This window comes from Hemiscyllium ocellatum, chromosome 6 (assembly GCF_020745735.1).
Source record: "Hemiscyllium ocellatum isolate sHemOce1 chromosome 6, sHemOce1.pat.X.cur, whole genome shotgun sequence".
Taxonomy (NCBI): domain Eukaryota; kingdom Metazoa; phylum Chordata; class Chondrichthyes; order Orectolobiformes; family Hemiscylliidae; genus Hemiscyllium; species Hemiscyllium ocellatum.
In genome coordinates, this window is record NC_083406.1 from 108,223,707 (window position 1) to 108,250,120 (window position 26,414).

The 26,414-nt window shown below is 39.7% G+C and overlaps 1 protein-coding gene across 5 annotated transcripts in view; it reads right to left on the reverse strand.

The window, feature by feature from the left end:
* Positions 1 to 26,414, reverse strand: part of herc2 (HECT and RLD domain containing E3 ubiquitin protein ligase 2) — a 238,785-nt gene that overhangs the window by 183,291 nt on the left and 29,080 nt on the right. For 3 of the 5 annotated variants that reach the window (XM_060826246.1, XM_060826245.1, XM_060826243.1), the window contains exons 3-10: positions 24,641 to 24,778; positions 12,690 to 12,909; positions 6,861 to 6,961; positions 6,592 to 6,748; positions 6,386 to 6,496; positions 4,795 to 4,960; positions 1,856 to 2,029; positions 240 to 428 (exon numbers count right to left, since the gene is read on the reverse strand). In XM_060826246.1, the coding sequence (XP_060682229.1) occupies positions 240 to 428; positions 1,856 to 2,029; positions 4,795 to 4,960; positions 6,386 to 6,496; positions 6,592 to 6,748; positions 6,861 to 6,961; positions 12,690 to 12,909; positions 24,641 to 24,778 (1,256 nt within the window). The remainder of the gene's footprint in view (positions 1 to 239; positions 429 to 1,855; positions 2,030 to 4,794; positions 4,961 to 6,385; positions 6,497 to 6,591; positions 6,749 to 6,860; positions 6,962 to 12,689; positions 12,910 to 24,640; positions 24,779 to 26,414) is intronic. The other 2 variants (XM_060826247.1, XM_060826244.1) reach the window with 1 other exon arrangement.

Here is a 26,414-nt window from a genome sequence, read left to right on the forward strand (position 1 = left end):
GTGTAGGATTTTGTATTACATTTATCTGCAGATCAGAACAAACTAATTCATTAGTTTTGACATCATGAAAAGGTGCTGTATAAATGCAAGTTGTCTCTTTAAATTTTGCCTGGTTAATTCACAAGATTGATGAAAACAGCCACAATGATTCTAATTTTTTTTAGTGACTGAAGCAAACCTAATCCAACTATCAAAAATCAGTACACAACAGAAAGGTAAAAGAAGCACTATAAACTTACCAGTGTATCACTACTGTAAGCTTGCATGTAAACCCTTCCATTCCTTGATAGAATGATGAAACATTTCTCGGCACAGGCAATCTGCATCACTCCAAGATTGGCAATGCCTTCACATTGAATTGGACAAATCACCGTAGTTTGGCTTCTCCATCCAAGCAGCCCCCAGCCAAGGACTTCTTGCAAAGATCCCTACCACAAAATTCAAAAGAAAACAAGAATTCTCAGTGTAAATCAATGTTCCAGGCAATGTCAGAATACATACTTGTGCACACATTTTGAAGTTAAAAGAGGAAATAATGTCTGATAGGATTACTTAAAAAGTTTCCGAAACATTTTGGTAAAAGTGGAGGTTTTGGGTCATTGAACAGGTTTAGAGATTGAGTTAAAATTTCTTTTTTTCCCTTGAGTGGGATAGGGGTGGTAGTTGCACATGCCTTGTATGCTGTGCTTTCCCCCTCTTGTGCGCAAGGAAAACAGAAAACGTAAGAAGGCTGCTTAATCCATGCAAACCCAAAACATCCATGTTTAGTTATATGAATACTGAAACTATAATTTCATGCAAAAAATCTACAAATGCTGAAGGAAAGAAGCCCGACCAGAAATTTCAACCCATCTTTTCTGAACGCAGATTCTCACTCATCAACTGAATATTTACAGCATTTTGAGTTCAGCTACATAAAAATATCTTAGGGAAGTTGAACCTCTTCAGCATGAGGAACTGGTTGTATCCTGGAGCTGCTCTATCCATTGTAATGGGAGCTACAAAATCAGACAGGTCTGAATGTTGGTCCTGAGACCAGGAGTGTACACTTACACTTTTAAGATTGCCAACTTTCCAGGATCTCCAGCGATTAAAGATGAACTTTCAGGAAATCTCAGCAGGATATATAAAAATATTGCTCTTTACATTTTCTATAGACAGCTGTCTTTATTAGTCATAAAACTATTAGAAATGGGAGTGCGACATTATTTTTGACAAGGTGGGCAAACTTTTGCTGCAACCATCAGGGATTGTCCAACCAGAGCTACATGGTGCAAGTTCAATTTGTAGCAAACTCACCAAAATTCAACTTCAACTTGGTTTGTATTAATGTGTGAACTACAATCATTTCACTTATGCTTTTCCAGGTGCAAAATAAACAATAAGAAATGTTGCTGATAAATCCAGCAAGACCTCCACATTCAGTGGATCCCTCTACCATTAGTACTGCACCCACACACACTTTTCAAAGACAGCAAGAAATCATTGGGTTTATCAGTGTTAATCATGCCCAAGAGAACATCTAAAGCCAAACTGGAAAGTATTGCAACTCAGACTGAGGAGAGTCGTCTCTTAGTTGCACTAAGCAACTTTTAGTTTCAATTGGAGAGCATAGATATCTTAGAGATAGAGATTCCCATGTTACACATCATCCAATCTAGGAGCCTCAAAAGGACAGACAGCGAGTATAGAACTGGACTCAAAAATAGCAAAAAGTGCCCACCGTATTACATCTTCAAAGTGTCTGGCAACCAAATTTGAATTATGAATCAGATTGCAAAATGCATGACAAATCATTTGAAGTGGATGTTTCTATGCTCATGTTGAGACTTCAAAGTAATTTGCACATTTTTACCTTTTGAGATGGAGGAGAGCTACATTGTGGTGGCATGCAGGGAGTTGACAAACGGTCTAAGTGAGCCATAATCACAACTGCCGTCTGCCGTAGGTCTATAGCCAAATCATTATCTTGGGGTAAAGTAAGATATCTCAAGAAACATTCATTTGGGCTCAAAGGATTTCCCAATATCTGCAATAAAACAAAATATCATTTAATTCATGTTTTTTCAACAGCAGATACATTACTGTAATTCACAAGTTAATTTAAACTTTTGAAGAGTACAAACCCAAAATTAGACAAAGTTTACAAGTACTTCATGAAATCAATGCAATTAAACTGACACAGTATCTTGAGGTTTTATGGAAAAATTTAGTGATCAAGATATTAGAGGTGGATTCCCCTACTGTAGGTAAAGTAATCTTGAAGATGTTATTACCATCGTAAAGAACACCTTCATGTGAGGTCACTCAATCAATATTAAAGTTGCGTTTTAGCTGGGTGAGAAGTTCCAAAGGGAAGTACTTTGAAACTACCTACAGAAGGTGATATAGAAGGGAAGGCATGGAAGTTAAACAAGTGTATTTCTGGGTTCAACCACGTCGAGAGGGTTCATTTTCTCAGTGAGGTCCATCTTGCAGGAAATAGGTCGCTTCCACTCTGCCAATTCAGCAATGTTTGACAACAAAGAAAACCGAGCAGTCATATTTATGAAATGCATCAAAAGCTTGCTGTGAGGAGACTCAATGGATTTTGAGCATAAATAAATAAAAAAAAGGAATTTAAGATTGGAGATCAGCTTTAAATACAAAAATTTAGATATTAAGAGAATAAGTCAGGGGTAACTTCGGATTAACAATCTTACTTGAAGTATTAACTACTACTTGTCAAATTGAGCCAATCCTCAAAGAAAAATGATTTTGCACTCATGAAAAACCAAATCAGCTAACAAATTTTACTGGACAGTTAAACTGGTCATGCACTCAGGCAGATACAATGCTTATGATGATTTATAGATAAAAGTAATGACTGCAAATGCTGGAAACCAGATTTTGGATTAGTGGTGCTGGAAGAGCACAGCAGTTCAGGCAGCATCCGAGGAGCAGTAAAATCGACGTTTCGGGCAAAAGCCCTTCATCCAGGCTCTCTGCCTTTATTCCTGATGAAGGGCTTTTGCCCGAAATGTCGATTTTACGGCTCCTCAGATGCTGCCTGAACTGCTATGCTCTTCCAGCACCACTAATCCAGATTATGATATTTATGCCAAGTATGATGATGAAAGAGGCTACTGATGAGGGAGTCTTGAGAACAAACAGGAAATCAAGTTCAGAAAAATGCATACTCTACTTTGCAGCCTTAAATAATCTAAAAGATATAAAGCCAGTCCTTTTTAGTGCAAACCTTCTGCGTGGATATTGGAGCAAACATGGTTTATCATGTCTTTGGTGGAAAATAATGATAAATGTTCTTCATTGGCATGGGAAACCAAGAAAATAACAAAGAATAACAAATGGAAAAAGAAATTGCGTGAGAAATTCAGCACGTCTGACAGCATTGAATTGAATTGAATCAGCTTATTGTCAAATGAGTACAGCAAAGGTTTAGAAGTCACCACTTACAGCACCATCTAAGTACAAAGGTACCTAGGTACAGATTCTTTGAGTACAAATTTTTAAGGAAAAAAAGAAAAATAAAGAAATAAAAAGGCCAGCATAACAGACTTCAAAAGTACAAAATCATAATGATAAATCAGAAAATTTTTAAAAAGCTCAGAGCAACAGTCTTTCTACAGCGTAGAAACAGGCCAAAGATCGATCTGCTGACAGTACACTAATCGCAATCAAGTCCGGTAATGTTTTGTGAAGTTACTCAAGAGTCCAGAATTATTAGCACCATTTCATCACACAATTGTTAAAAGTCCAAGTCTCAGGATTACTCATTTCAGTTGATTCATATTGCTGAGTTTACTTAATTTTCAGTCAAGTGTTAAACAGCAAAATGATACAGGAGAGGATATTTGCCAAAAAGAGAAAGATCGGATAGTCAACTACAGGGGCATGTAATATCTGCATCTTTCACCTACTAATACAATTTACTACTGAACAAAACAATAAAATCTACAGCAGCACTTTCAAATCTAAGACTGAAATTTATGACTTGCTCACCTTCCAGTTAGACATAAAACCCAATTGAAAAAGCAACAACAACTGCAAATAGAACTAGTGTTTCTCACAAACAGCATTAGATGAATATGGATCATAAATTCATCATTCCCAAATTTGTCTTCGTTTTAATTTACTTCACAGGACGTGGGTGTTGATGGCTAGGCCAGCACTTATTACCCATAGTTGTCATTTATTTTTTCCATTCCAGATTTCTATTGAAATCAAATTTAACCACGAGCTGTCATGATTCGAACCCATGCCTACAGGTTCTGGATTATTCATCCAGTGACATTATTACTACACTGCCACGTCCCCAGGCAAGTGCTTGCAAGTATTGGTGCCAAAGAGGTGTTGCTGTATACCCATGCTCTTGATCGTCCTTTTTCTATTCAATGTCTAAACAAAATTTATGGGAACGAAGTTTGCAAACATTCATTTTGCTTATCCATAATCATGCAGGAGCTCTGCAAATACACCTTTTTTGGTTCTACGGTCTACTACCCATGCTTAAAACTTCAGACTTCAAACTTGTTACACTGTGTAAAATCAAAAGGATGTATTCCACGTTATTGAGATGTTATGTTGCTCTGAACAGCTACAGTCAATTATGTTCAGCCAGTGAACAGAGGTAGGGAGGAAGGGAACAAACACGCTCTATATCCTCGTGTGCAGCAACCTTCTTCCAAAAATGCACACAAGACTCCTTACATTTCATACCAGCAATGCAAGACAAATGTATGTAGTACTTTGTTTTTAATTGACATGAAAGTTTTCTCTCAAGTCCACTCATACCTCTTCATCTGCAGTTGGCGAATCTTTTCCACACTGTATACTCTGGAATCTCTGCAGAAGAGGTAAAAGTGGTGCGCTAGTACCTTGTGAGGATCTTTCATTGTCAGTTTCCCTGGTTCCATTTTCCCAAAGCTGCAGTAGTAGCAAAACAGCGGACAGCATTTGGCTATTAAGAAAAATGAATATTCAATAAATGAGGCATTCAAAACTAGGTTCTCGTATATTTTGCTAAGATTTTTGAAAAACGGATAAAATATTTGTGCAGGCATCGTGCCTCATATTTTTCAGTCATCCATGCTTTCTATGCATGAATGTAAAAACATTGTATATTCCCACTGGTCGACACCATTTAACTTTAACATATATTTACTGCCTAACTTTCATGACAATATGTTGTTTTGATAAATTCTTTGGTCCCACAAAAGATTCACACATCCTGACACAGCAGTGTTGGTGAATGATACAAACTTATTTCCTGCAAATTCAAGTGGCTACTCAAATACAAGACTAGATATTCAGGGTCAATAGGTCATTCAAGCATAGAAATCACAGCTAAACCCAATCCTATTCTCAGCTGACAACCATTCCTACAAATTATAACAGCAATGGGCATATTAAATTAAGTAATATATTTAAAGTAAAACTCAAGGCAAGGTGCAAGGCAAAAAATTGATACAAAGCACCAATTTGAAGGGGTGACCAATATTTAGTGAAAGAAAAAAAAGCATTCAATAAACTAACCAGGGTCCCAGGCTACATTTAAAAATCACTTAAAATCTGTGTCCTCTCATACTTGATCCTTTTATAAGCGAGACCAGTTTCCCCCAATCTACTCCAGGGAGACCTCTTATGCTTTTGTAAACCCAGCAGATTTCCTCTTAGCGTTCACAATGTTCCTACAGCAAAGCACCAGGAACTGCACACAATACTCCAGCTGACATTTAACAAATATTGTGTATAGATTCAGTGAAACCTCCTTTCTCATCTATGTCCCTATTAAAATAGTCAATGTCATTTAAGCTTTATTAGCTCCTCTTTCCATCCGTCCTGCCACCTTCAATGATCTATCCAACAATTTTTCTTCAATTTCAAACCCTTCTAGGCATACAGTTTACTTTATCGTCATGGGTATCACATCAAATTTTCCTTAGCACTAGGTATGACTCCAAACAACTGGAAGATTTCGCTTCGATTCCCATTTATTCCAGTTTTACAACTTTTCTTTGATGTCACACCCAGTAAAATGCCACTTTGATGTCGAGAATAATGATCCCAATGGAATTCAACACTTTTACTCATTTTGGATCAAGGTCAGGAGCTGAAGGGGCCTGGTGGAACTCAAATTGAGCAGTGAGAAAATTAACGTTGAGTAATGCCTCTTAATAACTGTCGAAGATTTGTTCTTTTTTGTTGTCATGAAATACCTGGGCAATTTCCTACAATGCCAGGTAGATGCCAGTGCTACAAATGCCTCAAATCAACCTGACACCATTCTTCCCTATTTCATTACTGAGGCAGTTTGATTAGTAATTACTTAAAAATACAACAATTTAGTTTAACACATGATAATACACTAGTTTGCATTCCTTACCTCAGTGTTCCCCTTTGTACTGCCAATTCTAGAAGTATTGCAAGAGCCAAATGCTGGTCTTGAAGTGGAATGTTCCCTGATCCCTTAGAGCTTGGTGCTCCATGAAGATCACTGCACAACAAAATTTTAAGCAAATTATATGAAGCCAGTAAATTTCCTTTCTCGTTAAAATATCAAATTTAAGCTTGTCCATAACACCAACTTACCCTGTAACAACAGACCTGAGAAATTTTGTTGCTCTCTCCACTACTTCTAGCCACACACTGGATACTGTGCCTTCATCAAACAAGGATGCTTCTGGGAGAGAACGAAGTGCATCCAAAGATTCTTGTAGTAACTCACTGCACAGGTCTGCATCTTCACCTTAAAAATAAAAATAAACAAAATGTGCCTGGAAAGCTTTCAAAAAAAAAAGTGAAATCTGTATTTAGTCCAAAAAGTAAGTTGTGCACCATCATGCAGCATTCCCTCTTACCTGACCTCCAAGCTCTGCGAAGGAATGCAAAGGCAAAAGAAAGTGCTGCTCTGGATCCAACCCTGGCAAGTCCTTCAACGCCTTTCCCAACTGGCCTAGAACTGAAATTTTTAAGATGTTAAAATGACATGCATGCAAACTTTTTAATGAGCGAATATGCAAGCAAAATAAGCATTTCTTCTTCTGTTACTTCCTAAATGCAGTGGATCTCAATGGGGAAATAACTCATACAAATGCCAAAGGTGCCCCAAATAGCCTCTAAAATACTACTCCAACCGCCATTCTTCACGAGTAAACCTGCTTAGAATATCAGCAAGAGCTGAACATGTGTTGCTGGTTAAGATTAGATTAGATTACTTACAGTGTGGGAACAGGCCCTTCGGCCCAACAAGTCCACACCGACCCGCCGAAGCACAACCCACCCATACCCCTACATTTACCTCTTACCTAACACTACGGGCAATTTAGCATGGCCAATTCACCTGACCCGCATATCTTTGGACTGTGGGAGGAAACCGGAGCACCCGGAGGAAACCCACCCAGACACGGGGAGAACGTGCAAACTCCGCACAGTCAGTCGCCTGAGTCGGGAATTGAACCCGGGTCTCAGGCGCTGTGAGACAGCAGTGCTAACCACTGTGCCATCGTGCCGCCCATAAAGCACAGCAGGTCAGGCAGCATCCAAGGAACAGGAAATTCGACGTTTCGGGCCAGAGCCCTTCATCAGGAATGAGGAATCAACCTCATTCCTGATGAAGGGCTCTGGCCCGAAACGTCGAATTTCCTGTTCCTTGGATGCTGCCTGACCTGCTGTGCTTTATGGGCGTTCACAACCATTCACAAAGTTAACAAGGTCAGAAAGATAATCTAGTCGAACTTTATTTTGTGCAGTAGCATAAAATAGGCAATAAAGAGTCGGCAACAAAGTCAGTGGAAATTGAAGTTAATAACCAAAGTTAGACGCCATATGTCCATTATAAGCATGAACTGATTTTGGCCACAGTTTAAACACAAGATCAAAGGTCAATCGAGAATGGTGAGAAGCAACCTCACCTCAAATGTGTGACTGATCCATTTTATGTGTAAATATAATCAACCTAAAATTAAGATATTTTGATCTTAAAAATAGAGAAAATTAACTTATTAGCTACCTTAATAATACAAAAATATTCCAAATCCTCTAATGAATAGTCAAAGTAGTGCAATGGACAGGACAAGGTGTAGAATTGCTGACAAGCGATTGTGGCAATTTAACTCTTCCCAGTGTTTAACTGGAGCAAACTCTGGCTTGTCCAGGACTGATTAACCAACAGAGAGTGACAAGATCACAATAGAGATGGTGAATTGGTGGAGTTAGACACTGTCAACATTTGAGAGGTGACCCCCTATTTGCTGATTATGCCATCAAGAGTCGGTAGGCAGATAGGCAACAGGAATGAGGGCAAGGAATAGATCCTTAGGACACTCCAGAAGATAATTGTGCAAATCAGGAAAAAGAGCCAACAAGATTTGGCGATATTCAGATGGAGCCATGAAGGGCAGCCCCAAAGAGAAAAATTACTGAGAATCACAATAGGAACATAGGAGCAGGAATAAGCCATTAAGCCCCTCAGGCATGTTCAGTTAATCTAGATCATGGCCGATCATCTGCTGTGATACAATAGTCCTGTACTATCCCCATACCTCTCGATCATCAGTAATCAAAAATCTATTCATCTCTATCTTGAATTTGCTTCGTAAGTGAGCTTCCGGATTTCTCTCAGGCCGAGAATTCCAAAGATTCACCACCCTCTGAATAAAGATATTCCTCTCCAATTCAGTCCTAAATGGCCTGCCTTTTCTTCCTAGATCCTGTGCTTGGTTCTACATCCCACAGCCAGAGAAAACATCCTTCATAATGTACCCTGGGGTCAACCACATCAATGACTAAGATAGTCCAAACAGCAGTAATATACCATGGTCACAGACAGAGTATGTCATTTGTGACTTGAATTAGAAATGTTTCAGTGCTCAGTCAGGGCTGAGAAACCAGACTGGAAAAATCCACAAATGCATTGAAATTCCTGATGAGAAGCTTGTGCCCAAAACGTTAACTCTCCTGCTCCTCGGATGCTGCCTGACCTGCTGTGCTTTTCCAGTGCCACACTTTCTGATCTCCAGCATCTGCAGTCCTCATTTTCTCCACATATGAGTCAGTACATTAGAGTTCTCAAGAGAAAAAAGGTTGGAGATGGTGCAAATAGTTTGAAAGGACTTGAGAGCCAACAGGACAAAGGTGATGACTTTTGAAAGGGAGAAGGAAATACTCGGGAAGAGAGAATTATTTGTCAACCACGACCAAAGTTGGTGGCATGGTTGACAGTGAAAAAGGTTTTCTAAGATGACAAAGGAATCTTCACCAAATGGATCAATGGGCTGAAAAATGGCAAATAGAGCTCAATCTGGATAAATGCAAGGTATTGCATTTGGTACAACAAATAAGGGTAAATGCTTATGCCAGGTTTGTAGCTCAGGTTGAGGTTTAGGGTGTAGGTTTGCTCGCTGAGCTGTAGGTTTAATACCTGGCTAGGTAACATCATCAGTGGCGACCTCCAAGTGAAAGGAAGGTTAAAGGGCTTATGCCCGAAACGTCGAATTTCCTGTTCCTTGGATGCTGCCTAACCTGCTGTGCTTTAACCAGCAACACATTTTCAGCTGCGACCTCCAAGTGAAGCGAAGCTGTTGTCTCCTGCTTTCTACTTATTTGTTTGTCCTGGATGGGGTTCCTGGGTTTTGTGATGTCATTTCCTGTTGGTTTTCTGTGGGGTTGATAGATGGTATGTAGATCAATGTGTTTGTTTATGGCATTGTGGTTGGAGTGCTAGGCCTCTAGGAATTCTCTGGCATGTCTTTGCTTAGCCTGTCCCAGGATAGATGCGTTGTCCCAGTAAATTGGTGATTTTTTTTCATCCGTGTGTAGGGCTACGAGGGAGAGGGGGTCGTGTCTTTTTGTGGCTAGCTGGTGTTGGTGTATCCTGGTGGCTAACTTTCTTCCTGTTTGTCCTACGTAGTGTTTGTGGCAGTCCTTGCATGGAATTTTGTAGATGAGTTGGTTTTGTCCATGGGTTGTACTGTGTCTTTTAAGTTTGTTAGTTTTTGTTAGAGAGTGTTGGTGGGTTTCTGTGCTACTAGGATTCCGAGGGGTCTTAGTAGTCTGGCTGTCATTTCTGATACTTCTTTGATGTATGGTAAGGTGGTTCGGGTTTCTGATGTCCTGATAGCAGAGATCCCATGGGTGTGCCGTTGGTTTATTTGTAGATTATGTTGTTGAAGGTGAAGTGGGTGGTGAGGCACAGGTCCACTAGCTTCATGATGTTTTCGTTGGTAATGTGATTGATGGTGGTTGGGGTGTGTGTGATGGTCTCTTCTAAGTATGGCGAGTGCTTCCTTTGCCAGGTCGATGTTGATGGAGGTGAACAGTGCCGTTACATTGAATGAGATCATTGTTTTATCTTCCTCTATTTTGGTGTTTTTGATGATTTTTAGGAATTCCTGGGTTGAGGGGATGGAGTGCTGTGACTCTTCTACAAGGTATTTCAGTCTTGCGCGTAGTTCTTTGGCCAATCTGTAAGTTGGTGTTCCGGGTAGTAAGACTATGGGTCTGAGGGGGACTCCTGGTTTATGGATTTTTGGTAGTCCATAGAATTGTGGGGTGTTGGTCCCGTCTGGCTTCATTTTCTGGAATTCCGTCTTGTTTATATAATTAACAGTAGCACCTTGGATAATGGCATAGAACCTCGGGGTTCAGGTACATAATTCTTGAAGTTTGTGTCACATATAGGCAGGTGGTTAAAAAAGTGTTTGGCACATGTGCCTTCATTGCTCAGTCCTTTGAGTATAGGATTATGACATCATTTTGAGGTAGTACAGGGCATTAGGGAGGCCTCTTCTGGAATACTGTATCCAGTTCTGGTCGCCCAGTTAAAGAAAGGATATTAAGGTTCAGAAGAGATTTGCCAGGGTGTTGCCGGGTATGGAAGGTTAGAGTTATAACAAAAGGATGGATAGGCTGGACTGTTTTCACTGGAGTGAAGGAGGTGACCTGATAGAAGTTTGGAAAATAATGAGAGGTTATTAGAGTTAATGGCAGTTGTCTCTCACCTAGAATGTGGGATTTCAAGACTAGAGGAGACATTTTTAAGGTGAGAGGAGATAGATTTTTAAAAAAGACATATGGGGCAATTTTTTTTTACACTCAGAAGGCTGGTTGATCGGTGGAATAAATTTCCAGGCAAAGTAGCTGATGTGGACACAATTACAATGTTTAAGTCTGGATAAGTATATGAATAGGAAAGGTTTGGACGGATATTGGTTAGGAGCAGGCAAGTGGGATTAGTTTGGTTTGGGATTATGTTCAGCATGAACCGGTTGGACTGAAGGGTCTGTTTATGCGCTGTGTGACTATGACTTATGACAGGAAGAGAATCAAGATAATCACTTAGAAGGAATCAGGATCTCCATAGCGTCTATTTCAATGCTGCCACCTTCCACTGGGTTGCGTCTAACACAACCTCCTTTCTCATCCCCCAAAACATTGAGGTTGACAGAGCCTTCAGCCACAGCTAACCCATCTCCTGCACTTTTGCCCTTGCCCTTTTGCCTCCTTCCCAGAACAATGGGGTTCTAGTTGTTTTTACCTTTACGCACCCCCCCCCACAACACCTCTGCCACCCGAGTCTCCATACTCCAAGGATCATCCCCTGCCACTTCCTCCATCACCAACAAGATACAACCAGCAAACACAGTTTTCTCTCTCCTCCACCATTACCATTGTGCAAGGACTGTTCCCTCATTACACCCTGGTCTATTTCTCCATCACTCCCGACATTTCCTGACTCGTCCATGCAATCACAAAGTGTAACACTTGCCCATTCACCTCCTCCCTCCTCACTATCCAAAGGTCAGGTGAAGCTGCAACTCAGGTGTACTTCTTTCAATCTAGTCTACTGCATTTGTGCTCACAATGCAGTTTCTTTTACCTTAGCAAGACTAAAATGCAGACAGGGTGACCACTTTGCAGAACACCTTCGCCCTGTCCATAGAAATGACCCTGACCTCCCAATTGCTTACCATTTCAGTAAATCACTTTACTCACATGCCAACATTTCTACTCTGGATACACTGCAATGTTCCACTGAAGGACAACACAAGCTCAATGCCCCCTGCAGAACGTGAGAGGCTTGAGGTTTCCTATTAAGTTCAACAACTTCAGAAATTGACAGCATTATGTCTGTTCTCCGTTTTCCTTACATTCTCTCCCCCACCCTTTTCCCTATACCTCACTGCCATGTCACGTTTGTGTCTTATTTACAATGCACTTTGTAGAAAGGACTAATTCTCTTTTACATCTTAATTTACAAATTTTTAAACATCTTTGTCTTTTTCCTCCACGACTGACAACCCATTGCCTTTTGCACTAAGCCTCTGTACCATCTGCCCTATTACTCTTCCTCTACAAAGTACCAATCTTCCAACTCCTTTCAGAGACAGAGCAGATGCAAAACCTTTGTTCTATTTCTCTCTCTAGATGCTATCAAACCTGCTGAGTTTCTCCAGCATTCTCTGTGCTTGTTAGAGGGAATGGAGTTGAGGGAGCAGAGGTGGATTTCATGGGCAAGATAAATTCAAAGAAAGCAAAAAAGCAAAAAAAAAAGAGATTAGAAAGAAAATAGAGCATAATGTGAGTTAAAGGCTATGGCAAGTACAGGGAAACGTGACAGCAGAAAGAACTGAAAAGCTTGTCTCAATCTTACTGATAAAAAAAGGGGACAATATTAACTTGAAATATACCTTTTCTTGTCAGCAACAGGCATGGGTACATTAAGGCTCTTCCATTTAACATTTGTATGTTCCAAGAGTACACTTCTACTGAGTGCAATGAAGTATCTTTCAAGAACGGCCAATCGCTGCTTCAGTCTTATCCCAGAGAGGGTGGTGGTTGCAGCTTGTGCAGCAATCGCCTGCTGTTCCTTCACAAGTATATGCAGACATTCTTTCAATTCACTCACATCTGGAATTAGAATTCAATAACAGTTATTTCCAAGGAATAAAAGCAAAATGGAGCTCTATGGTACAATTACATAAGGAAGAGCGATGAGTATGTCTTGTAAAAGGTAACATAAATGTACATAATTTTCACAAGTTCATTCTAATGCATCCTTCCCTACAAAAGGTTTCACAATTCAGTGCTGTATCAAGAGAAGAATCTCAGATATATCCAACATTCTGTTTCATTTTGTTCCAACTGGAAAGACACCTACGTCCAATAAAGACAGAAAAATACTAACCTTTCCACATTCCCTGATTAAATTCGATAAGTTTAATGGATATGTTAATTTACGTTATTGCAACAAATGAACAGTCATTTTAGGCAAATCAAGCATATTTGAGAACCAAACAGCCCTAAAGACTCAAATCTACATGCAAAGGACTCGGGTCAAAAGAAATATTAATTCAAAAAGAAAAGGAAACAGATTTTTTTTTGCAAAAGATTTAAAGCATAATTTTCTAAATTAGCTATTAAAAGTGAAAAATCAGACAAGCATACAGCATCTGCCTGCAACTTCAATTTAACATTCTCAGTTTCCTTATTCCTCTAAGTAAATAAAAGGTCAAGCAGAAACAATTCAGCATGAAACTTACTGCCACCAATTAACTGGGAATCAATATTCAAACCCTCTATGCTCAAAAATAGCCTTCCTGTTCCCTCTTAGGTCAGAACACAGGAACCTACCTGCCTGTTCCTTCCTAGACTGAAGATACATATAACATATATCAGGAAATGCATTCTTCCATATATGAAATATGGAATAGGTAGAAGAGGTTACAATAGCTCAAGCTTCCAGCTGCCTGCCACTTCACAGCGCTCCTTCTCTAACATTTGTGTCTAAGGTCTGCTGCAGCGTTCCAGTGAGGCTCAACGCAAGAACATATTCCTGCTTGGGGGCACTGCAGCCTTCAGGATCCAATATCCAGTTCAATAATTTTGGAGTCTGAACTCCACTTTCCAGCTTGTTAACGCACCCCCAGCCCAAGCCCTGTATGATATGTGCTGTCTCCAGCACAGCTGACACATTTTCACTTATAACGATCCTCATTATCTGCTTTCCTTCTTCCCTGGTTTACGTTCAACCATCCTTTTTTTCTGCCTAACTTCTCTCTCAGGGCTCTATCTCCACCTATTCAGTCACTCCACCACCTCCCTCATCAGCATCGTTTCCAAGCTACCTTCAATTCTGAAGGGTCACTGGACTTGAAGCATTAACGTTGCTTTTACTGGAATAGGGAATTCGACGTTTCGAGCATAAGCCCTTCCTGATGAAGGGCTTATGCTCGAAACGTCGAATTCCCTATTCCTGAGATGCTGCCTAACCTGCTGTGCTTTAACCAGCAACACATTTTCAGCTGTGATCTCCAGCATCTGCAGACCTCATTTTTTACTCGTTGCTTTTACTCCACAGATGCTGTCGCATCTGCTGAGTTGCTCTGTCAATTTCTGTTTTTTTACATAATTGAAATATTTCTTGTAGATGTATATTAGAATAATAAAAGTCACATTTGAATTTCAGCATGGTAAAACTTAAAAGGAATGGAATGAGAAAATAAACTAAGAGGAAAGAGAAGAAAGCGAGAAAGACACAGAATTAGTGGAAGAAAAAGGAGAGAGTAAATGGTTTGGTAAAAATATAGGGAAATAAAGAGAAAGAAAGTATAAGATGAAGTGATAAGGTAAAAGCTGCAAATGTGTTGCTGGTCAAAGCACAGCAGGCCAGGCAGCATCTCAGGAATAGAGAATTCGACGTTTCGAGCATAAGCCCTTCATCAGGAAAAGGGCTTATGCTCGAAACGTCGAATTCTCTATTCCTGAGATGCTGCCTGGCCTGCTGTGCTTTGACCAGCAACACATTTGCAGCTGTGATCTCCAGCATCTGCAGACCTCATTTTTTACTCACTGATAAGGTAAAAGGTCAGGACCAATTAAAAGAAAAAGAGTAGAAGACGACGATTGACAATTACAGGGAATGTGTATTTCAATCTGGAACAAAGAAGAGAAAAAGACATTGTGGAGGATGGAGGATTGAAGTGAAGCAGAACATAGAGAAACTGTAGCAGCATGCTAAAGAGCAGCAAAGAAGAAAAAGTTACATAGCTTAAACATTAGATGGGAAATTATGCCAAATTGAATTGTGGAAGAAAAGAGAAAGAAGAAATCTAATACAAACTGGTAGGTTAAGGAACAACTGCCTCCATTAAACAATAATGAGTTGAGGGTCAATCCATGGAAGCTGTTCAAGTGCCTCGGTGAAGCCAACCAGATGAGATTTTTTGGGTACTAATGTTGAAAATCGAAAAAGCATTTTATATTCCTCAATAACATTAACCATCTAAGCAGCAAAGTATTTAAATTGCTTACTTTTACATGAAAAAGACTATTCTAAAGAAAAACATGCTCCCAGGCAGCCTGGAAATTCTTGAAAAAAAAATTTGCATCTTCAAAAATCTGCAAATTGCCCTGCATGCCTTCACAGATAAATAAACGGACTTGGTAATAGAGAACATAATTCTCCTTGGCTGGTCATTTGCTGCTTTTAAGCAGAGCAGTCAAGTGTTAGATCTACTTTCACTGACACATCTGCTTCAATATGGCACTTTGCCTACTTACCTCAATTCAATACTAATGGCCATTCAAAAATATTTTGAGGCACATAGAACCCAGTCTGACCCTTGTTAGTACATTTCCCAAATGTGCCACTACTCCTCAAACAGTTGCTTTCTTTCTGAAAATAAACATATAGGAAGTTCGAAAACAGGAATCAATTGAATGGAACATCACTTCCCAAAGACCCCTCACTTCTTCAAAAAGGTCAAGGTTTGTCAGGCAGAGACCCTCCCTAAATTCTTTCTGGGTATCATTCATGGAAGTGGTGGTGTAGTGGTTATGGCTAAACCAGAACACTACTTTAATGCTTTGGGGGACATAGATTCAAATCCCACCAAGACAGACAGTGAAATTTGAATTTAACTTCAGGTGATACTGGAATAAAAAGCTAGCTGAATAGCATATATACAACCATTGTCAATGGTCATAAAATAAAAATCTAGTTCACTAATGTCTTTTAAGTGAAGGAAATTATCTTACCTAGCCTTACCAACATAGGACTCCAGATTCAAAACAATATGGTTGCTCCTATCTGAATGGACAATAAATAATGAGTCATAGAAATGTACAGCACGGAAACAGACTCTTCAGTCCAACCCGTCCATGCCGACCAGATATCCCAAACCAATCTAGTCCCACCTGCCAGCACCCGGCCCATATCCCTCCAAACCCTTCCTATTCATATCCCCATCCAAATGCCTCTTAAATGTTGCAATTGTATCAGCTTGCACCACATCCTCTGGCAGCTCATTCCATACACGTACCACCCTCTGCGTGAAAAGGTTGCCCCTTAGGTCTCTTTTATATCTTTACCCTCTCACCCTAAACCTATGCCCTCTAGTTCTGGACTCCCCAACACCAGGGAAATGACATTGCCTATTTACCTATCCATGCCCCTCATAATTTTGTAAGCCTCTATAAGGTCACCCCTCAGCCTCCAGCACTCCAGGGAAAACATCCCCAGCCTGTTCAGTCTCTCGCTGTAGCTCAGATCCTCCAACCCTGGCAACATCCTTGTAAAGCTTTTCTGAACCCTTTCAAGTTTCACAACATCTTTCCAATAGGAAGGAGACCAGAATTGCACGCAATATTCCAACAGTGGCCTAACCAATGTCCTGTACAGCCGCAACATGACCTCCCAATTCCTGTACTCAATACTCTGACCAATAAAAGGAAAGCATACCAAACGCCTTTTTCACTATCTTATCTACCTGCACTCCAAGGTCTCTTTGTTCAGCAACACTCCCTAGGACCTTACCATTAAGTCTATAAATTCTGCTAAGATTTGCTTTCCCAAAATGCAGCACCTCACATTTATCTGAATTAAACTCCATCTGCCACTTCTCACCCCATTGGCCCATCTAGTCCAGACCCTGTTGTAATCGGAGGTAACCCTCTTCATTGTCCACTACACCTCCAATTTTGGTGTCATCTGCAAACTTACTAACTGTACCTCTTATGCTCACATCCAAATCATTTATGTAAATGATAAAAAGTAGAAGGCCCAGCACCAATCCTTGTGGCACTCCACTGGTCACAGGCCTCCAGTCTGAAAAACAACCCTCCACCACCACCCTCTGTCTTCTACCTTTGACCCAGTTCTGTATCCAAATGGCTAGTTCCACTGTATTCCATGAGATCTAACCTTGCTAATCAGTCTCCCATAGGGAATCTTGTTGAATGCCTTACTGAAGTCCATATAGATCACATCTACTGCTCTGCCCTCAATCAAACCTCTTTGTTACTTCTTCAAATAACTCAACCAAGTTTGTGAGACATGATTTCCCACGCACAAAGCCATGTTGACTATCCTGAATCAGTCCTTGCCTTTCCAAATACATGTACATCCTGTCCCTCAGGATTCCCTCCAACAACTTGCCCACCACCGAGGTCAGGCTTACCGGTCTATAGTTCCCTGGCTTGTCTTTACCGCCCTTCTTCAACAGTGGCACCATGTTTGCCAACCTCCAGTCTTTCAGACTGTGACTATCGATGATACAAATATCTCAGCAAGAAGCCCAGCAATCACTTCTCTAGCTTCCCACAGAGTTCGCGGGTACACCTGATCATGTCCTCAGGATTTGTCCACCTTTAACCGTTTCAAGACATCCAGCACTTCCTCCTCTGTAATGTGGACATTTTGCAAGATGTCACCATCCATTTCCCTATAGTCTATATCTTCCATATCCTTTTCCACAGTAAATACTGATGCAAAAATATTCATTAGTATCTCCCCCATTTTCTGTGGCTCCACACAAAGGCCGCCTTGCTGATCTTTGAAGGGCCTATTCCTGAAGAAGGGCTTATGCCCGAAACGTCGATTCTCCTGCTCCTTGGATGCTGCCTGACCTGCTGCGCTTTTCCAGCAACACATTTTCAACCCTATTCTCTCCCTAGTTACCCTTTTGTCCTTAACCTATTTGTAAAATCCCTTTGGATTCTCCCTAATTCTATTTGCCAAAGCTATCTCATGTCCCCGTTTTGCCCTCTTAAGTGTACTCCTACTTTCTTTATACTCTAAGGATTCACTCGATCTATCCTGTCTGTACTTGACATATGCTTCCTTCTTTTTCTTAACCAAACCCTCAATTTCTTTATTCATCCAGCATTCCCTATACCTACCAGCCTTCCCTTTCACCCTGACAGGAATATACTTTCTCTGGATTCTTGTTATCTCATTTCTGAAGGCTTTCCATTTTCCAGCCGTCCCTTTACCTGCGAGCATCTGCCTCCAATCAGCTTTTGAAAGCGCTTGCCTAATTTCCTGTCATGCAATTTCCAGGAATTAGCTTACCTGACATTTAACACTCAAATTCTTATAATTAGATTAAAGCAATTTGTTTGAGAGTAGTAAACTACAAAACTGTATTTCAAAATAATTTAAATTAAAAGTTTATTCTAAGTTGTTAAATTTTATTTACAATTACAGCTCAGGAAATAATTTGAAAATAATGAATCATAAAAGAATCAGGTAACAAAGAGCTTGAGTAACTGTACATACCAAAATAACTTTTCTTAAAATATAACATAGTAAAAATAAAATGCAAGTTTAAGATCCTCTTGAAGTTTCTACACAGTTAATAACTTGGCTGCATACCATGGTGATGCCTATCATGTGCCAATGTTCACTTAACAGATCTGTCAGTCAGGCAGGTCTTGTGATTCTATTTCAGTTGTGCAACAAGCAGCTGCTTCCCAAGCATTATCAGCCATGCACTACATATTCAGCAGATCTCAATGTTTTCATGGATTAAGCAGTGACCTTTCCAAGCACACTGTTGTCCAGGATAACCCTGCAGCTAAATCGGTGGAACAGTTGGCATGCAAACAAATTAAGAATGTCACATTTCATGTTTGCCAGTCATGCAAGTCAATATCCTCTGGTTAGTTTTGATCACTCTGAGCAGAGGTACAAAATCCAGAGAGGAAACATTTAATACTGCAGATCTTGTACCCCTTGTAAAGTTATTTATTCTCCCCTCGTGACCTTAATGGCTTAATATTTAATATACTTCCCTTTACATGTTGTTAAGGATGTCAAATACATAAGTGGAATGGTACATTTTGTAACTAGAACTACAGAATTGTAATAAATATGCTATCTAAAATACATATCTACTGACAGAGTAATCAACAGTTATATAACTGTGAGGGGTTCTGGGTGCCTTATGCAAGAAAGTTGTCAAGGCCTGGGAGTGTGTATACAGAGTTTCATTAAAATATCAGGACATGTGAATCACAAGGGGAGATGAAAGAAATTGTAGCTCTATAAATCTGAACAACAGTTACCAAGACATCCATTAGATTAAAATTTAGCAGTACTGATGAAACTGATTTGTAATATCTGAGTCTTAGAGAAGCAATCTGGCCTGTACCAGCTCTCTAACTATTAATCCAGTTTCCCTGCTCTTTATCCAGAGCCCTATAAATTTTGCCGCTTCAAGCATTGATCCAATCCCCTTTCAAAGTTATCAAATCTGCTTCTGGAACCACATCAGGCAACACATGTCAATCACAACTCACACCAAACTCTGGCCACATCCTAAAAATTAGCTTCTATTCAAATGGAGATCGGACATTTAAGAATAATGCTAAAGCAGTAGAGGGAGGGGTTTGGCCGTTGTTTTTAAACAGATGATTGTTAGGATAGGAGGGAGGGGACACAGTAGCATGGATTTGGGCTCTATTTATACTGTCAATGGGACACAGTGATAGTTGTAGTTTCACTGGACTAGTATTGCCTGGAATAGATGGGTTGGCTTAGGAGAAAAGGTTGAACAGATCAGGCTTGTACCCAATGGAGTTTAGAAAAACAACATATGATTTGACTGAAACACACTCAAGATCCTCAATAGGCTGGCAATAATTCTGTGGGAATCTAGAATTTTGAGTCTCTTTTTAAAAATAAGGGATCATCCATTTAAGATAGAGACGAAGCTCTAATTTCTCTTTTAGGGTCAAGTTCTTGGAACGCACTTCGTCAAACTCCAGTGGAAACTGTCTTCAAACTTTTTCTTTCAGGCAGAGGTGGTTAATTCTTGGTAAGAAAGGGATTGAAAGTTTATCACGGGTAAGTGGAATTATGAAGGTGGGGTTACAATCAGATCAGCAAAATTCTCATTAAACGTCAAAGAAAGCTGAAGAGGCCAAATGGCCCAATCCTGTTCATAAATGAGATGATCGTTGGTACGTAATCCATGGCAGTGCCAGAGGCACAAGGTCAAATCCCACCACAACAGAGAGTCATGAATGGAAGTAAATTAATAATTCTGGCATTGAAAGCTTGCCTCAGCAAAGATACCCATGAAATTATCAATTGCCCTAAAACTCCAGCTGGTTCACTATGTCCTTTAGGTAAGGACACCTGCCATCTTTACACGCTCTCCCTCCATTTGACTCCATGAAATCACAGTAAAGTGGTTGACTTTCTACTATCTTCTGAAGTAATTCAGCAGTAAGTTCACGGACAATCAGGGATGTACCCACAAATGCTCACCTCACCAGCCATGTCCGTAACTCAAGTAAACAAAAACAACCCCAGAGCATTAGAAAAGTAATGTATGCAAACAGATTTTTCTTTCCAAGCATTTAAAAAATGGTCTGAGAAAAGGACAGGAAAATGGACAGTTGATACAATGGTCAAATGGTTATCAGCTGCAAGCTTTAATGAAACTACCACAGGAAATTCCAAAAACAAACTCAGAGGAAAGCAAATCCTTGAAAATCAGAAGTTTCAAATCCCTGTAGAAAATTCACATTTTCAGGACTGGATCTCATTATTTTGTCCTTTATAAGAAACTGAGGTGAAATGAGAAAAGCTGTTTTAAAACAAATGCTTTAAAGGCTGACTACAGCTTTGAAGAGCAGGTAAGCTGATAATCCATGGCAACATCAAACAAATTAACTACTTTTTATCAAATAGTTAAGTTACAATTTGGAACAAAGAGGCTGTTCAAATGCAGTTTTTAGTGATAAGAAATTGAATTGAGGGAGAAAGGGAGAGAAAGAAAGACAGACAGACACACACAGACAGAGAGAGTCACAGAGAGACAGACAGACAGACACACACACACACACACACACACACAGAGATAGAGAGACAGAGAGAGACACACACAGAGAGAGAGAGACTTTTTTTTAAACAGTCAAATCCTTTAAAAATACCAGTAGGTTTGTCAAACATGATTTCTTTTCATAAATTCCCGCCTCAGGCAACTGACTGTGTGGAGTTTGCACATTCTCCCCGTGTCTATGTGGGTTTCCTCTGGATGCTCCGGTTTCCTCCCAGTCCAAAAACGTGCAGGTTAGGTGAATTGGCCATGCTAAATTGCCCGTAATGTTAGGTGAAGGGGGTTAATGTAGGGGAATGGGTCTGAGTGGGTAGGGCTTCGATGGGCCGAAGGACCTGTTTCCACACTAAGTAATCTAATCTAATCTAAACATCTATCCTGATTCTGTTAAATCCTGTCACCTGTTTTCCAAGTGCTCTGATATTGAATTGTTGACTATCTTTTTACCTCTACTTGTAGTAAAATCAGTTTTAAACCTAAAGAAAACCAGTCTATCTTTGCTTCACCAGTAGTTGTAAACTATAACTTTTAACTGGTAAGTCAGAGAGCTTATTTAAGTTAACTTACGACCCTTAGTCTCTGACAAACCAGTGAAAAGACAGCAAGGATGATGACTGAAGCAAAGTGCAAGCAGACAGAAAGGCCGTAAGGATCATCTCAGCAACAGTACCAGGGAACAACTATGGAACTCTTTCCAACTTTACTTCACTGTCGAGCAACCAATTTTTCCTGCGTGTGTCTGTGTATAGGGAAGACTTTATACAGGCATTAGAATTATGATTAATGGTTTTACATGCCAAAGGCTTAACTGTAAACCTACCTGGTCTGTGCATTCTACCAACTAGGATCCCAAAGTCAAGTTAATTACAGAACTTTGCATATCTTATAAAGTCTTGAACTTTTCTGCCAATTCCAGGAACAGCAAGGCTCAATTTCCAGCACATTAACCCAGTGAGGCATAATAACATACACAAATCTTTGAAGGTGTCAGGACAACAGCAATAATTTGTATTGGTATAGTTCACTTAACACGAGTACATTCCAAGTGGGTGGTGAATTGCTGGTGAAGCTATTACAAGTGTACAGAGAATTATTATTGAAGGTATAAGGTACAAAAGCAAGGAAATTGATCATAAATAGTTTGAAATCATTGCTTAGGAATCAGCTGGCGAATGGCACCTACTGGACTCCACACTGCAGAGAGATAGTGTGACAGTTTAGCAGAATGGAACTATTCTAATTGGAGGAAAGCAAGTTAAAAGGTTACATTTAAAAATATTGAAGTTATAAAAGGGTTTTGATACAGTAAAGAAAAAAAACCTGTATTTCATATCACACATTTTACTACTTCCCAAATCATTATACAGCCAATGAAGTAGTTATGAAGTGTAGTTACTGCAAGAAGTAGATAACAAAAAGAGTAGGTTCCAAGGAACCAATTCCATTGTTACAAATCTTGGTCACTGAAGCAGACAGATTCACAATAATTGACAAATATTCTAAGGAATTAGATAAAGAGCAATGCTTTGACATGATGAGTTGTTCGAATCTGCAACACATTCTTTGAAAGGATGGTGGAAGCAGGTTAAATTGTAAATTTTAATGGGACAGTGGATACATAAAGAACAAAGAATATGGGGAAATAGCAGGGATGATGGTTATGACTATACTTGGACAGTTCCTCGGAGGCTGCCTGACCTGCTGCGCTTTTCCAGTGCTACACTTTTTGACTCTGATCTCCAGCATCTGCAATTCTCACTTTCGCTCAGCTCTTTCAAAGACCTAGTAAGAGCATAATTGGGGTTAAATGGCCTTTTTTCATACTCATCATTCTTCACAGAAAATTTGAAATTGCTGCAGTTATTTAGAATGGCAAATAAATTAAAGCTACTTTAATGGTATGGTAAATAACTGAAATCATGACTGTTTTTAAGAAATGAAGCAAAGCCTGGCTAAACAAGGGCATAACCTTGAATTAAAACTTTATTTTAAGTGATGTTTATTTGTGGGGATAACACTGAATGACCAGCAAACTGGTGCTGATTTAAATGTTACCCACAATCTTAAGGAGTTTAAGAAAATTTATACAAGTGGGAAAAAAAACAGGCTTCAGGGACTAAAATCCATCAAATCCATTGAAACCAACGGCCCACATCCTAGAGTTTTAAGAGGTGGCTGGAACAGATAGTAAATTCATTGGTTTTGATTTTTCTAGAATGGTCCCAGTGAACTGAAAGATTGAAAATATAATCCTGCTATTGAAAAAAATTAGGGCAAGAGAAAGACAGGGAACTATAGATCAGTTTGCTTTTCGTCAGTCACTAGGAATACTCAAATCTGTAAACAGGAATTAGACAATTCAATTCTTAGTATATCAAAATAAGACTGGGCATAACCAACATGAATAAATGAATGAGAAACTATGGTCGCCAAATCCATCCTATCAGAGGTCTTTCCGAGCAGGATGGTTTAGAATGAGCCAACGGAAGTAGTGTATTTGGATTTTCAAAAACACTTTCACTTAGATACCTTAAGAGATTATAACACAAATCAATTAACAAGGATGGGTGAGCAGTTCACAGACAGAAAACAGATTGAACAGGTTTTATTTTGGTTTTGGTTGGCTATAATTGGTGGGATACTGAAGGATGTTTGGGCCTCCGGTATTTATAATTTATGTCAATAACTTAAGACGGGAAGACCCAAGTGCAATATATCCAATTTTGCTGATTATATCAAGTGCTTGCCAAGTAAAATGGCTCAAACTGAAGCATCAACAAATACAGAGCCAAAAATGAGCAGAACCTTTGCAGAACAGAATAACAGAGTTGAATTTGGTTCGACGGGAAAGGGAAGCATATAACCAACTTTTGAATCCCGACACAAAAGCGTTTATGCTCCAAACACTTCTGCCTTCACAGGACAACGTTCTAGCCTCACATAGATAGCACACCCTGTTCTGGATATCTGAGCTAGAATTTAAGTCACATATCAGAGTTGAATTGAACTAAAGCTAACTCTAAGCAGCAGTTCTAAAATACAGAACATTACAGTAAAAAAAAATTAGCTTGTGTTAAGATAACTAGAAAGATCTAGGAGTTAGTAAAATTGGTTTTACTTGCTTTGTGTATCAATAGCAGGGCAATTTGAGTGTTTATGGAATCATTTCCACAGCCAAGAGAAGGAAGAATTTTTTTTTTCAAATCGTTTTTAAAATTAGGTCTTCTGGACAGAAGTGGGATTAAGCATAGTCATGGACCGTAAATATTAACAGAATGTCAAATAACATTCTTCCATAAATTCAGACAAAGTTTGAACTGAATTATCACAAGGTTTACTCTGGACATAGCAACACTGACTCAGTTAGCTGGGTAACCTTCAATTATATAGCAATGAATCCCACAATCACAATAAACCTGTAGAAGAAACACATGGCAAACAAAATTTTAAAACTTAAACATTCACGTATATAAAAGTATTACAACAAGGAAGAGACCTCAAACTGTAATTACCTGGCTGTCTGCCCCAAACCCATGAGTCGATAATTGTTTTGGCTCGATAAGTGGATGCTGGTGTCTCCTCTTCGTCCTTTTTCTCCTTGTCATTCTGTTCATCCTTCTTTGACCCACTCTGACATTCATTATTATCCTCTGGGGAAAGAAGGATCATATTTTGAAGGTCAGAACATAACTGCTGCCTCACCAAATAAGATAGTGGAATAGAACATAAGACCTTTGTGGATTGTAATGAAACACATTTTCAAAGCAGGAGGATCCACCTGTAAGGTTAAGCATTGAATTAAAAACATTCCATGCCTCAAAAACATAACATTCAAACACAAATTGAGGATGGACAGGTAATGTATTCAACAATATTGAGCCATTATATAGCATCTCTGACAAGCACATTTTTGGATCATTCACTAATTTGTGAATCATTTCATTTGTGGCTTCCTCTCAACAATTACTGATCATCGGAGATCTCAATACAGAACTGTGTCATTCACCAATTCTATTTTAGATTTTTCAAGAACCATTTCCACAAACAACAGGTGGTTTCCATGATTCCGGCCTATCCAATGTATTCAACCCAGTAAGTACCTTATAATCTCAAAATACTTGATGTTTCCCCAATAGCTACATTTTTTTTTACATAAAGTGAATGACACAACCAGATCACTTTCAATTCCATTAATCTGGCCTTTCCTTTTAAAAGTTAACGCCATCCAGAATAAAAGCAGTTCACTTCACTGACACTCCACCCATCACCTTCAGCTGTCACACCCACACAGGCAGGCAAAGCAGATAGGTCAACAACCTGCACCCACAGGTTTTTAACAAAGTGATTGCAGAGAAAATTGAGGTTCTGTCTGAAATATTTTGGAATTCACCGGACTCTGAGAGGAGGAAGTGCTGGATGTCTTGAAATGCATAAAAGTCGATAAATCCACAGGATCAGGTGTACCCTAGAACTCGGCGGGAAGCTAGGGAAGTGATTGTTGGGCCTCTTGCAGAGATATTTGGATCATCGATAGTCACAGGTGAGGTGCCGGAAGACTAGAGGTTGGCTAACATGGTGCCACTATTTAAGAAAGGAGGTACAGACAAGCCAGGGAACCATAGACCAGAGAGCCTGATGTCAGTGATGGGCAAGTGGTTGGAGGGAATCCTGGGGGACAGGATGTACATGTATTTGGAAAGGCAAGGACTGATTAGGGATAGTCAACATGGCTTTGTGTGTGGGAAATCATGTCTCACAAACTTGACTGAATTTTTTGAAGTAACAAAGAGGATTGATGAGGGCAGAGCGGTAGATGTGATCTGTATGGACTTCAGTAAAGTGTTTGACAGTAAAGATTCACCATGGGAGATTGGTTAGCAAGGTTAGATCTCATGGAATACAGGGAGAACTAGCCATTTGGATACAGAGCTGGCCCATAAGGTAGAAGACAGAGGGTGGTTTTTCAGACTAGAGGCCTGTGACCAGTGGAGTGCCACAAGGATTGGTGCTGGGTCCACTACTTTTCATCATTTATATAAATGATCTGGATGTAAGCATAAGAGGTACACAGTTGATAAGTTTGCAGATGACACAAAACTTGGCAGGGTAGTAGACAGCGAAGAAAGTTACCTCAGATTACAATAGAATCTTGATCAGATGGGCCAAGGGCTGAGGAGTGATGGATAGAGTATAATTTCGATAAATGAGAGGTGTCGCATTTTGGGAAAGCAAATCTAACAGGATTTATTCACTTAATGGAAGGTCTTCGGGAGTGTTGCTGAACAA